General features: G+C 47.3%; 2 protein-coding genes and 2 pseudogenes across 3 annotated transcripts in view; 3 read left to right on the top strand and 1 right to left on the bottom strand.

Annotated features, from left to right (window-relative positions):
• LOC145470708 (uncharacterized) overlaps nucleotides 1-13,996 on the top strand; it is a 119,143-nt pseudogene that overhangs the window by 85,654 nt on the left and 19,493 nt on the right. The window lies entirely within an intron of this gene.
• LOC145469189 (uncharacterized) overlaps nucleotides 1-13,996 on the top strand; it is a 57,542-nt gene that overhangs the window by 26,727 nt on the left and 16,819 nt on the right. The gene's annotated exons all lie outside the window — the stretch shown is intronic.
• Nucleotides 3,553-6,202, top strand: LOC145469188 (uncharacterized). Its single transcript, XM_081452885.1, has 3 exons — nucleotides 3,553-3,583; nucleotides 4,479-5,561; nucleotides 6,066-6,202. The coding sequence occupies exons 1-3, from the start codon at nucleotides 3,553-3,555 to the stop codon at nucleotides 6,200-6,202; spliced, it is 1,251 nt and encodes a 416-aa protein (XP_081309011.1).
• On the bottom strand, nucleotides 11,936-13,182 carry LOC145470721 (uncharacterized; annotated as a pseudogene).

The following is a 13,996-nucleotide window of genomic DNA, read 5'->3' on the forward strand; positions in this document are numbered from 1 at the left end:
ATCAAAAGATATCTATTTTGGCCTTGATCGCCCCGCGGCACGAAAACAATCAATCAGTAATCTTACAAATTGCACATCTTTTAATCTTTGCTTTTTTTAGATTAAAATTGCTCTGTTTTTCAGTCCCAACTTGTACTATTATGCAATGGACTTTGTCGCGCATATTTTGGTTGGTGATTTCCCGCAGCAAACAAACCGGCGAAAAAACCTCCGCCATTGTAACTTCCTCACCAAGTTTTTTAGTCAAAGAACAGTTAGAAGTGTTAATGGTTGTAATTGGTTGGTTTTGATAAGGTCCTGATATGACACACAAATTCCCCTAACTGGTGTATATCTGTTTCTACGAACTGAGGAAAGTTCTTTTAGAGACAAAAAAGCATGTTGATGGGTCTTGATGGCAATTCCTTATTTCACTTTGGTTTCCCGGATGTGTAAGGCGATGCTGCTCGCGTAATCCCCGTAAATAGTCATCCGTCCATCGTCGCCACATCGCGTCTTTACACCTCTTGAGGTACTTCGCGCGCTTCCTGAGGTTTGGGGACTCTAGCTGATGGTGCTCCAACTGCGGTAGGAGGTTTGGTGGTCCGAACATTAGCGAGTTAGGGGTGAGAACTGGCTGTTGTGGATCATCCTCCACGTAGCTTAGGGGACGGTTGTTGGGTGCGACTTCGACGTCTAACAAAAAGACCTGCAGCTCTGCCCATGTCAGTAAGCCACTACCGATGGACTTATACAGCGCTCGTTTGACCAGTCCGATTAGGCGTTCGACCTGTCCTCCCCACAAGGGAGCCCTGCTTAGGTTGAATTGCCACATTATTCTGTGCTTCGCCAGGTAATCGTGAACTTTCTCGTCACTCATAATGGTCTTGAGAAGGTTCGCGGCGCTTACGACATCCGCGGCTTCTACAGCTTTGAGCTCTGTGTCTGTCACCGGTGCAATTAAAACATAATGGCTTTTGGGTGAGGATCTTTTTGCAGTCTCCAACTGCGATAACTTTGGGACAATTTGCTGAAAAGTGACTGGTCTTATCACAGTAGACACACCCATACGTCTGTCTTCCAACATCCTGTCGGGTCTGATAGGAGCTCCGGCGCAAAAACCCGTCATTCTTATCATTCTTTCCTTTTGGGTTCTAGGTTGGCTCTCTTGGTTGGATCTCGCCTTCGCTCGCTTCAGTTACTGGATTGATGTCTTCCAACGTTTAATCGCTTGCAGTAGTGGTCTAAAATCCCACCCCTGCCACTGTTCATGGCCCCGCACTAAGTCAGACTTAATCCCTTTCAGTTTGTCTAGCACAGCTCTAACATTCCCTGCAACATCACGCAACTTGCCAAGCGTTTCTAAACTTTGCACGTTATACAAAAGGCGTTTGCAAAACTCTTCTACCTCCCTTGGATTTTCTCTCATGATAGTTGGCAGGCCCATGATGTTGTTAACGTACGCATAAACAATTTCCGAGGTTTTCCCATACTCTGACTGAAGGATGTTTTTGTCCCTTTCGTAACCCTCTGTACTGAACGGAAGCCCATCAATATCTGCTCTTGCTGGCGGCTGGAGAAGTTCCTTTAAGTAAGCCCATTTTGTGACTCGCGCTAAATTCGTTGACTCCATTTCCGCGCAGAATTTATTGCAAAAAGGCAGCCATTGTTCATATGTTCCATCGTGTAGTAATTGATAGCTTTGACAGCTTTGCGTGCGAACCACTCGACTCCCCTTGGTTCCCTTTTCTTAGTTCTGCAGACTTCTCCTCTTATTTTAGCTTCATTTCCAACTTTTCTTTTTCGAATTTGAGTTGTTTTTCTCTTTCTTTTTCTAGTAAAGCTTCTTCACCCTCTTTCTTAGCCAATTCCAACTGCTGTCTCGATTCACTTAAGTGTCTTCCCAGATATTCAATCTCCGCGTCTACACCCTCAATTTTCGCATCTATTTCTTTACTCCAAGTACATAACTCATCCATCGACTCACCGCCTTCCAGTTTCTTTTCCTCAATCTTCCCCTTGACTACATCCACCTCCTTGGCCAGCGCCACCAGTGCCTCGCGATGCCTCTCAATAGTCGCGGTGTTTCCCTTCTCAACGATGTCTTTAGCCTTGTTTCGCTTGAATTCCAGAAGTTGAAGTTTCGTAGCAATCTCTTAAAGAAGTGTATCCATTCTTGTGGTCCCGTTAGTCCCGTCGGAGGTGCCACTTAGTGTTGGAAATCACCAGTTCACCCAACAATAGTCTCGTCTCAAAATCGTTTATTCGTCACAAAGCTCACCAAAAGTCTCAACCGTCACCGAGCACGTTTTTTTCTACTCTGAGTAACAGATCATTCCTTATTGTAAATGTATTCCCGGTTTTCACTAGTAATGTGATCAAAACTACAAATCGTAACCATTCAATAAATAAATTCAGCAATCTGCGATATGATAGATGATTGCTATATAAACAACCTCGCCAAGACTCAGGTTTCTGCTGTTTTTCATTCGCCGGTTATTCGCAGAAGTGTGTCACCCAAATTTATAGAGCTTTGTATGGAGACGCCATGTTTGTGCCCTTCGGAGGGGCACAAACATGGCGGCCGTAAAAAACAAAAACATCTGTCGTTGAGTTTTGCTATTGAAACGAAAATTTTTACTCTAGAGCTCCGAAACATTGAAATAAATGCTTCTTCTAGTGCAAACACCGTTTATTTAGCAAAAACTAATGCGATAACTCATCTGTTGACCTACGCGACAGTCTTTCCGGGTCGCCATTTTCATGTCACGCAACGCAAAAGCTTGGAGTGCTCTATTACAAAAAGAAGAACTCTGTCGAGCTAAAACATTTTCAAACGTCCCGTTCCTATAGGGTCTTTTATCTGATAAAACTAAAACCTCAGAAGGAAAGATTATTTCTAATTTTGGAATATGACTACGTCACATGAAAACCAAGAATTCTATGTTCACGTGATCAACTTGTCGCTCAAGCTTAGTTACATTAATCTGTTTGGTTATTGATTACTGTCACGGTCCTTGTCACGATATGAATTTCCTTTTTTGTCACGCACCTATGAGTAACGCAGCTATGAATTTTTAACAAACGCAATTGTCAAACATGAATTTTTTAGAGGGTAGTATATCTGATGAACTAAAACCTGAGAGGGATATGTAATTTCTTATTTTTGAATATGACATCACACGTAAATGAAAAACTTCCCGGCCGCGAATGCCTTGCGGCCGAACTTCACGATAAAGCCAATAACAATCCAAACGATTTTGTTCCAAACAAGGTTTTCTTTTCATCTTTTATAGCTAGGTAAGTGGAAAACTACGAAAGTAGATGTTTGTCGTACAAAGGTCATTGTAAAAAAAAAACTAAACGAAACAATCTCCTCAGTTATGCAATTAAATCGTCGCGATAAACACTTGGAACGGGTCCTTTATGGAGTGTGTTCAAGTGACGTCGTCAAAGCCACTAAAGGTTTTATCCTCATCAGGCATAAGAGGTACTCAATTTATATCTGTTTACAACTTTCCAGCTCAATAGCGTCCTTCGTTTGGAAACCAGCGCATTTTAAATTTCGGAGTCATGGCGGTGCATGACATGAAGCTAAGATCGCGTTTGTCGAAAAATATACACTTATCTCGTGATACACACTTATCTCGTGATACACACATATATAGTGAGGGTTCTGGCGCAGCGCTCACGCACACAGTGCAAGCGTAACGCAACTCCTCATCTGAAGATTCGGAGTTGCGTTACGCTTGCACTGTGTGCGTTCGCTTGCGACCAGAACCCTCACTATATATGTGTGTGTGCGAGAACAGCAGTTGTCGAAACCAAATTTTGACAACCAATTTTCGACAAGGACACAGTATTGCGTGAGTGCTGCGCCAGGAATGTATGAGTATGTAACGCAACAGCACAGCAGAAAAATTTGGCGAAATAGCGAGTCCAGCGAAGCTTCAACGTCTGTAATCAATATGTGCGGATGTGCCCTTCACTAGTTTATTCAAAAGTGCGCCAGAAAATTTTCCTATTGGAGAAGTGCATGCACAGTGTATACGCCGACATGGCTGCCGCAGGATATTCGTCCGATGTTCTGCAAATGTTCTACGGCCCAATACCGAGGGAGGAAAAAACAAACCTTCCCGAGCCGTTAAAACCTGATTTAACCATATTATATGACGGGTTCCAAATATCTCAAGACAATTTCCAAGAATGGCTCCGTGTGTGGAGAATGGATATATCCGAAAGGAACCCAAACAATAAAGATCTTTTGAAGTTCGCAAGAGAAAACAAAGAAAAGATCACCGCTTTGGTTGGACAAGAAACCCAAAGGCTAAACAGCGTAAAAGTTAGTTTCGGGTTACAAGTAAAGTTTTCAATAGAAAGAAACGATGAAACGCAATTCATGGAGCATTATTTCAAAGAGGATGAACCGCACGTTTTCAAAAGGAATGATGAGGACCTGATAAAACAAAAATTTGATGAATTCATTGAAAACGCAAAAGGAGAAATAGAACACTGGTCCAAGAAGGGATCAGGATGGGCGGTTGAAAGGATACAAATCGCGTATGTGAATGTTGCACGCTATCAGCCACTTCGTGGAGGGACCTATTTGCCTCTTCCAGCCAAACTGGCGAAAAAGAAGGCAATAGTCAACGTGAAAAACAGGGACAACGAATGTTTGAAGTATGCACTCAGAGCCGCTTTATTCCCTCCGAAAAACGGGAAAGACCCGCAAAGACCAAGTAAATATCCGGTTAACGACGGTATCAACTACGTTGGCATCGATTTTCCAACACCGGTAAAACAGATAGAAAAGCTCGAGGCACAAAACCCAAAACTCGCAATCAACGTATTTGGATGGGAAAACGATTGTGTGATCGTGCACCACATAAGCAAAAAACAAGCGAATGTGCCGCGGATAAACCTGATGTTAATCGAGTCAGGGGAAATCCAGCACTATTGTCATGTAAAAAGAGAAAGCGCTTTGCTGTTCGATCAGAGCAAGGACAGAAACGCAAAGCACTTTTGCATGCTGTGCTTAACCGGTTTCTCAAGAGCAGACTTGCTCGTGAGTCACAAAAAATATTGCAACGGTGTGAACGGCAGGCCGACAAGGATTGAGATGCCGAAAGAGGGGGAAAACATCCTTTCCTTCCGAAACTTCAAAAAACAGATGAAGATGCCTTTCATTATTTACGCGGACTTTGAGGCAATTATCAGAAAGATTCTGGGCTGTGAGCGTGAGAGAATGCAAACAAGCTACACAGAGAAGACCGAAAGGCACAAGGCATGCGGTTACTCTTACCTTGTTGTGCGAAGCGATGGTAAAGTGGTAGGTTCGAACACTTACAGAGGCGAAAACGCGGTGGGAACGTTTTTAAGTGACGTTCTGCAGGAAGAGGAGAAAATAAGAGTGAGTTTGGCCACCCCGGAACCGATTGATATGACGGCCGAAGACTGGGAAAAATTCAAAAACGCAAACGACTGCCACGTTTGTAACAAAAGTTTGATAAAAGACGAATTCTTAGACTCAATGTCCATCTGGGACCATGACACAGGGAGCTATTGCGGCCAAAGTCACAAAGGTTGTTATTACGAGGCGCTCAAAAAAAAAAAATTTGTTGGGCCTAAAAGAGAAAGAAAAGAAAAAGACAAAAGCGACGAATGGATCGCAAAAAATCAGGAAACATGTTTGTTCTGCGCAGAACCTTTGATGAAGAAAAACTTCAGAGACGCAGTAAAGGACCATTGCCACATAACTGGCAGGTTTCGCGGAGCCGCGCACAGCGAATGTAACAAGAAGTTGCGAATTAACCCCAAGACGGACCCAATACCAGTTGTATTCCACAACCTTGGGGGCTACGACGCGCACCACTTGATGCAAGCGATGTCACAGCTGAATAAAGAGGTGAAATGCGTCGCCAACAACATGGAGAAATACATCACATTTTCTGTCGGAGGTCTGCGTTTCATCGACAGCTTCAACTTTTTGCAAGAAAGCCTTGATTCACTTGTAAGCGCAACACCGAAGGAGTTATTGAAAATAACATCAACGATTTCGAAAGGCAGCGACCTACTTTACAAAAAAGGGATCTACCCCTACGAGTACATGGACTCATGGGAGAGATTCAGCGAGACGAGGCTTCCTGACAAAGAGAAGTATTACAGCAAGCTGAACGGCGGGCACATAACAGACGATGAGTACGCGCACGCGCAGGCTGTCTAGGAGGCTTTTGGATTGAAAACGCTGGGCGATAATCACGATCATTACGTGAAAACGGACGTCGCGCTGCTGGCGGATGTTTTTGAAAACTTCCGAAACCTGTGCCTTGAGCAGTACGGGTTAGATCCGGCGCATTATTACACGTCGCCAGGCCTCTCTTGGGATGCGCTCCTGAAAAAGACGGGGGTCGAGCTTGAGCTCTTCACAGACTACGAAATGCATCTCTTCGTGGAAAGGGGAATGCGGGGCGGAATCTCCATGGTGAGCAACAGGTACGCTAAGGCAAACAACCCGCTAGTACCGGGATACGACCCAAGCAAGCCAAAAAATTCATCATCTATCTCGACGCAAACAACCTTTACGGATGGGTGATGTGCAAGCCCCTCCCGATAAGAGATTTTAAATGGAAGCGTGACATGCCCACATTGGAGGATATCTTGAATAAGAAAGAGAACGATAAACATGGGTGGATTCTCGAGGTCGATCTCGAATACCCTGCAGAACTGCACGAGGAGCACAACAGCTATCCACTGGCGCCGGAGAAAAAGGCCGTAAAAAAGGAGTGGATGTCGGACTACCAAAAGGGGTTGATGAAAGACCTGGATCTGAAACCCCCGGACAGCAAGAAGCTGCTGCTAACGCTTCATGACAAAAAGAACTACGTCCTGCATTACAGAAACTTGCAGTTTTATCTGAAGCAGGGCATGAAACTGAAGCGTGTGCACAGGGTGCTGGAGTTCGAACAAGAACGCTGGATGGAGCCTTACATCCGGATGAACACAGAGTTCAGGAAGAAAGCGAAGAGCGACTTCGAAAAGAACTTTTACAAGCTCATGAACAACTCCGTTTTCGGCAAAACCATGGAAAACCTGCGTAACCGCGTCGACATAAGAATAGTGCGCAGCAACGAGACGGATAAAATAAGGAAATTGATCGCCAGCCCTTTGTACTCAAGGCATGTTTTATTTTCAAACGACATGGCTGGGATTGACATGCGAAAAAGCAAGCTGCTTCTCAACAAGCCGGTCTACACGGGGATGACGATCCTTGACAACAGCAAGATCCTGATGTACGACTTCTTTTACAACGAGCTTAAAAAGAAGTACGGCTCGAAGTGCGAGCTCTTGTACACGGACACCGACAGCCTTCTGATTCTGATCGAAACAGAAGACGTCTACGAAGACATGAAAAACAACATGGACCTTTACGACACGAGCGACTACCCGAAGGAGCATCCTCTCCACTCAAACACGAACAAAAAGGTCTTGGGCAAGATGAAAGACGAATGTGCAGGAACCCCCATCGCAGAGTACGTTGGTCTGAGACCGAAAATGTACTCCATCTCGAAGGCGGACGAAAAAAATATCAAAAAAGCGAAGGGCGTGAAAAAGAGCGTTGTCAAAAAACAAATAACGCATGAACAGTACAAGGAAACGCTTTTCGGTGCGAAGCAGCAATGGCATGGAATGAATATTCTTCGAAGCGAGGGACACGAGATATACGGCATGCATCTTAACAAAATTTCGCTTTCGCCATTTGACTCAAAGCGATGGATAGGCGACGATGGTATCCATACAAAAGCTTACGGGTACACCTGCATGGATATATTGTCAACATTAACAGATGATGAACTTAGAGGGTTGGAAGCCGAAGTTTCAAAGTTGCTCTGGGGGTAACTGTGTGTTTGGAGGGACAACGAGCAGTTCTTCACGCACGAAGCCGCGCTTGGGACCGTCGCGCAGATAGTAGAGAACGGGTTGATCCGGTTTGGAAAAAGATCTTTCAATGCCGAAAACTTTCAAAGACCAGATTGGATCCGTGGCTCTTTTCACTCCTCCTTCGAGCTCGCCGGGCTGGTAGAGATAACGAACCTGGACAAGAGAGGGGAGGATTTTTTCGCGTTTTCCAACAGGCCTCGTGTAAGGTGTCGACGGCCTTGCGTAAACAGATTTTTCTTTGATGGCGACGGCGGGTTTCTTGCCGATAAGGCTTGTGACCTCGTTGTTCAAAGCCGAAACAACTTCAGGAAGTCTTTTCACCCAGGCAGTGGACCGCTGGCCCTTAGGGAGAAGCATCTCCACGGCGTACTGGTGGCCGAACAAGCGCTTCGCCAGGGTGCGGTTGAAACGTTCAACAATGGCCTGATCACGGTGAACGTCAACGCGCCCGTGCCGGATGAAGGTTTTGTGCTTGTCCATCTCTTTTGTGACGGCGCCCATGAATTCGCGCCCGGGGTCAACCTGCAGCATTTCAGGCCATTCGAGAGGCGAGCGCTTGTAAATCTTCTGAAAGGCCTGGGCGACCTCATCAGAATTTTTCGAAGTCAGGGGTTCGGCCTCTTTGTAACGGCTGGCCACGTCGACAACGGTCAGCGCGTATTTGAAAACTTTGCGGCCGCGAGGGAGCTTGTCGTGCGGCAGAAAAAGAAGGTCCGTCTGATGGAACTTGTTGGGTGTGGGAACGTCGAATTTCGGCCGAGGAATTCGCTTCGGCGCGGGGAGGAATATCTGCCAGAGCGCTTGCCTGACCAGCCACTTTTTTGCGGCTTCTTCAGGTACCTTGGCGGCCTCGGATAATTTTTTGATCGCGGCGATTCCTTTCCAATAGCCCCCGGGGCCGTAGTAAATCTTTGCGAGTTTGGCGTCCATATAAGTAAGGCGTACAAAAGTTTAAAGGAACCGGAAGGCCGCGTAGCCCAGAGCGAGCGCACCGGCGCCCACGAATGCGAGTTCACCCTTTTTCTGCTGCTCGCTCGGCTGATAGAAATCTGAGAACTTGGGCTCCTTGGGGGGTACCATCCGTTCGTCAGGATGCGCCTGGTTGTAGAGTTTGAAGGCGTAGTCGGTGTTGGTGAAGTTCTGCTTGGCCTGCTCCTTTGTTTGCGCGTTGGTCGCGATCCAGTCGAGAAGTTGTGTTCGGTAGCGCGTGTATTTGGCGTAAGCCGCTTGATAATCTTCGAGAGCCTTGTCGTGGCGCTTCTTTTCTTCAAGCGCGGCTTTGTCGCCCCCGCCAAGTGCCCTCGCCAGATAATTGCCACCGATAAAAGCCGTGGCGTTCAACACAGCCCCACCAATCATGATCGCGATGCTCGCCATTGTATATGTTGTAAATCTATTTTTAATTGTTCTCGTATGGAGGCGGCGGGGGTTCGTAGGGAGGAGGCGAAGGGCATTTCTCCGGTAAAGGGAATTCCTCAGTATCAAGATCCTCAAAATCGGAGTCTTGACACTCAGAATTGGAGTCTTGATGGGTGGTGATCTTAACCGCCCAAACAAAATCAATGGCTTCACAGGCATAACGGAGCATACTGAATCCAAGAAACAACAGCGCAGTCGTTGTGAAGGCTTTGATGGGCAAATAAGAACGCGGCATTTCGCTATAATGACGCTTTTTTTTCTAAACGCTGGCGGGGAGGATTTTCTGGCCCTCGAGGTACTTCTTGAGCGCAATGCTGCCCGCCATGACGGCTGTGAACTTCACGTAATTCATAAAGCCGCTGCTGGGATCGGAAGTGAAATTCTCTTTCACAACCTTTTTCACGACCCAGCCGATGCCCGCGGCTAATCCCGTGAGAGTTGCGGCGTCAATGGCAGTCTTGACAAGCTTGTTGTCGGACATGATGCGCTCGATATAAGAAAAGAACGAAAGTTTAAAACAAAATTAATCTGTCTTTCCCGCGGCCTTTTCTGCGCACATGGCACACAACGCCTCTTCTGCGCACTTGGCACACAACGCCTCTTCTTCTTCTTCTGCAACCTCGCCGTCAAATGCTGCATTCAAAAGATCGGCGGTCGCGCGAATGACCTTTATGTTTATGTCGTACAACACATGCGAGATAGTTAAAAAGGTGAAGAAAGAGACAAGAAACTTTGAAGTATCAACTGTGAACATGTTGATATACTTTACACGCAAATGTTCAAAGCATTTTTTAAAATCCCTTTGGCCGTGTCGCGCGAGTAGGTTCTGGATCGACACTCGCGGGCTCCGGCGCGGTCACCGGCGTTTTGAATTTGTCGAACGCGGGCTTGGCCATTGCCTTGAGCTCTTCACGTTTGTAATAGATCCCGAGCAGTGAAACGCCTATGCCGCCAATAGCGATCCATTGGTTGGCGCTGAGGCCGCCGTTCTTTGGGCTTTCACTCTTTGGGCTTTCACCTTCTGTAGTCGGGGCTGGCTCAGGGGCAGCTGTGGCGGCTTTCGCTTCCTTTTCCGCGTGATAAGCCTCGGCCGCTTTCTTCTGTTCTTCCGGGGCCAGCCGCGTTCTTTCAGCAACCATTTTTCCAGCAGCCACACGCTTGGGGTTTTTTACGCGCTGCGTGGTTGCAGTCGGAGTTGTCGCTTGCTGTGTGACATCGGCGGCAGGTGCTGCCTTGGTCTCGACCTGAGGCGCCGTGACGGCAGGTGCGCTCTCGGATTGTTCGGTTGACATTCTGAAGCGAACCGTATTATAAGCAAATGAAAAAAGTTTAATTGTTAACAATTTGGCAGCAAGCCCTCAGCAGTTGTTAACGAATGCTGGCCAGTTATTCTGCAGTTGCTGATCCGGGTACTTCATCAACGCCCACAATTGGATAGCCGTTTTCATCACGAGAAGGGTGGCTCTGCTCCGGCAACTGTGGACTGAAATCAACATGTTTCGTGGTGATGAACACCGCGTTGGCCGCAGCAAGAAACCGGCCGCACTTCAAAGCAAGGTTGCCGGCCAGATTGGAGAGCTCTTTGTTCAAGATGTAGTCGTTTCTGAGCTCTTCTTGGTAAGCGTCGATGTCTTTGATTTTGACGGTCATTCCGACCGCTTTGGTTGCAAGAAAAATGAAGCTGTCGATCAGGCTTTCCGTTGTCTTTGAGCCCACGTACGTCTCGTAGCGTTTGGTGAATTTCTCGACCTCTTTGTCGCTCAGGCGCTTCACTTGCTCGTGGGTTAGCTGCACTCCGATGGCCTCTTTGGCTTTGCCTGTGGACACGAGCACGGCCAGCTGCTCACGAAGAGCAGGAATGTCAGGTCCGGGGGCGGTTGGAACAAGGCCACCTGGGGGACCACTCGACGGCTCGGGCTCGGTTTGAAGAATTTTCATAACGTCTGCTAACGCGGCGTCTTCTCCAGCCATTGTGCAAGGCTATATACAACTTTCATTTTTATTCAAATAACTTACCCCGTAGGGGTGGCGAAGCGAGAACACAAGATAAGAGAACTTTCGCTCTTTCAGCTTTGAAACCAGACCTTTGTACTCATCCGGGGAGAGTTCGCCGGCGTAATCATCGAAGATGGCTTTCGTGGTCCTGGCCGAGGGGGTGTAAAAGAGGACGATCGCCGCCACGTTCTCCCGGAAGGAAGATGCTATGCCGGTCAGCTTCTGGGTCAGCGTCCAAACGCTGATGCCCATATGTCGGGCGGAAAAGGCGAGATTCACCAGCTCGCCTGTGCGCCCTTTCACATCTTTGGAGGCCGCGCAGTCGTCGAGGATTATGAGCGTGTTGGTGCCCTACGTAAAGCCATCTCACGAGCTTCAACCACCTTTCCACGTCGTGCTGCTCGCAGACTATCACATCCATTCTTGGATCGTTTTCGCCAAGCCGGTGGTAGGTCTTGTTGTGCGTGAACGTCGGGCAGATGAGAACGATGTAGTCGAACTTTCCGCGGAACGGGCCGTAGATCTGGTCCACCACGGACCTCGATTTGCAGAATTAGTCGGCCCCACGATGAGAGCGTTGAAGGGTATCTTGCCGGGGTCCATGTTATATTCCCCCCTGTACATCCAACATCTGTCTTTCCATAATGTTGAACTGGGTGTCGGCGATGACGAATACGTGGCATTTCACGTCGCCTGAACCTTCGGTTTTCCGCTCAATTTCCAGCTGGACCCCGTCCGTTCTGTTCACAATCCGCGTGCCGCTGCCGTGCATTTCTTGGTTAACCATGGAGCGGATATCAATCACAAGCCCGAACTTATCACCGGTGTAAAACTTTGTCATATCCATGTGCTCCGTTTTAGTTTTTTCTTTCACAAACACGTTGCGGGCCTCTTCCCACATGTCCTTTCCTTCGATGCCGCTGTTGTAAAACATGTTGGGCGAGCCGTTGACCGTGACGCTGACGGGAAGATAAATTTTTCTGAATCTCTGTTGCCCGCAGTATACGGCTCTACAAACAGGAGGAGGAGGGCTTTTAGCAAAGTTCTTTGGGCGTTGACTTTGATGGTGAACCTCGGGTCAATGTCTTTTTTGAAGGTCACCTCTTTGTCATGCAACACGTGGTCGTAAAGGAACTCTTTGCCGTTGTAGTAAATGCTCCGCGCCTCGTCTGCCAGAGTCTTGCTGCGGATCATTTTGTACTCGAGCTGTATATTTTTTAGCTTGTATTTCAGCTGGGTTGTGTCGGAGCCTTTGACCACGTGTTTTGCTTCGGCAAGTTTTACTTCGAACATGAGGTCGTTGTAAAGGGCCTGGGGGTAGAAAATGCCGTGGTCGGTTAAGATCTGATGGTCCAGCCTGATCCGGTACTTTTTTCCGTATACCTCGTTCAGCTTGTTTTCAGCGTGGACGCCCGAGGTTTTCTTGTCTCCCGCATCTGAGCGGATCTTGCACAGATCCTCGCTCTGAATCCCTTCGAGAATCCTGTTGTCTCGCTCTTCCTGCGAAAGGAAAAGGTCTTCGAAAGTTTTGTAGATGTCGTACCCAACCGTGTCTTGCAGGGTTGTTCCCGCAAACTTCACGACCAGCCTGTCAACGAGCGCCCGTGTGACGTTCTGGACGAGGAAGTTGTTGGCGTGCCCTCCAGAAAGGTCGATGTCAAAGACAAGCGCTAGCGATCCCGGCACCAGAACCTCGTTCTCGTTCAGCTTTGGCACGTAAACGTACAGCGAATTGCCGGGGCTGGCTTCAGAGGGGTTAAAGGTGATTCGCTTGACCGTGCGCTCGGCCTTCATGGCGTGTACGGTCTTTTCGCTGTACGTTGGGCGAAGGTTCTGTGGAACAACTGACATTGTATAAATATCCCGGCGATTATTTCTAATTTGAAAATAATAGGCTTTAAATATATTGCTATGGCGGAAGGCGGTGGCGAATTTGGCTACGAAGACCCGGAACTCGACAATCGGCTTGACCACGACGATGATGATGAAGAACAAGAGGTTGACAAAACCCATCCTTTTCAGCCAGGCGCGGCGTCCACTCCCTACCAACCTGGCGACCCCTACCACGGGGGTGAACAAACGGAAATGCGTACTATGCTGCACGAGCAGTCCGGCCTGCCTGACACTTCTTATGAAGAAACCCCTTTGTTAGGCGCGGAAGGTGAACAGCAAAGATCATGGGACAGTTTAACGAAGGTTTTTCCGAATGTAAGCGCAATAAATCTAGAAACTGAATACAGAAAGGGCGAACTGAATGTCAAAATGAAGGACTTTGGCAAAAAACTTTATAAACTCTTCACCAAAGAAAAGAGTACAGGCAGGACACGGCTAAACCCACAACTTTCAAAAGAGATCAAAGACTCTCTTGGCACGATGGCGCAAGAAGTTATTGATAAAGATAATGAGGCCATAAGAACCGTCCGACAAAATTTGAAAGACGCTGAAAAGCAATTAAAAGAGACAGAAACGCTCGCCGCGGAAAGGGAAAAAGCCTCACAAGAGGTGCAGGAGCTTAGGCAACGAATAGAGAGAAACCAAACAAAGATTGATGAATTTCATGATGAGTATGGTTCCAATGTTGAAAGTGAAGCAGAACTGCGCAGGCTGAAGCAACTGCAAAAGAATTTACGAACAGATTTAGAAAACGCAAAAAAAGAGGTGGCCG

Source organism: Orbicella franksi, chromosome 15 (assembly GCF_964199315.1).
Source record: "Orbicella franksi chromosome 15, jaOrbFran1.1, whole genome shotgun sequence".
NCBI lineage: Eukaryota > Metazoa > Cnidaria > Anthozoa > Scleractinia > Merulinidae > Orbicella > Orbicella franksi.

What these genes read in the sequence shown, in the direction of transcription:
- LOC145469188 (XM_081452885.1), top strand. Translation starts at nt 3,553, where the DNA reads ATGGCGGTGCATGACATGAAGCTAAGATCGC. An exon ending in TGACATGAAGCTAAGATCGC is followed by an intron (nt 3,584 to 4,478) that starts GTTTGTCGAAAA and finishes AAAACGCAAAAG; the next exon opens with GAGAAATAGAACACTGGTCC. An exon ending in TTGCGGCCAAAGTCACAAAG is followed by an intron (nt 5,562 to 6,065) that starts GTTGTTATTACG and finishes TTTACAAAAAAG; the next exon opens with GGATCTACCCCTACGAGTAC.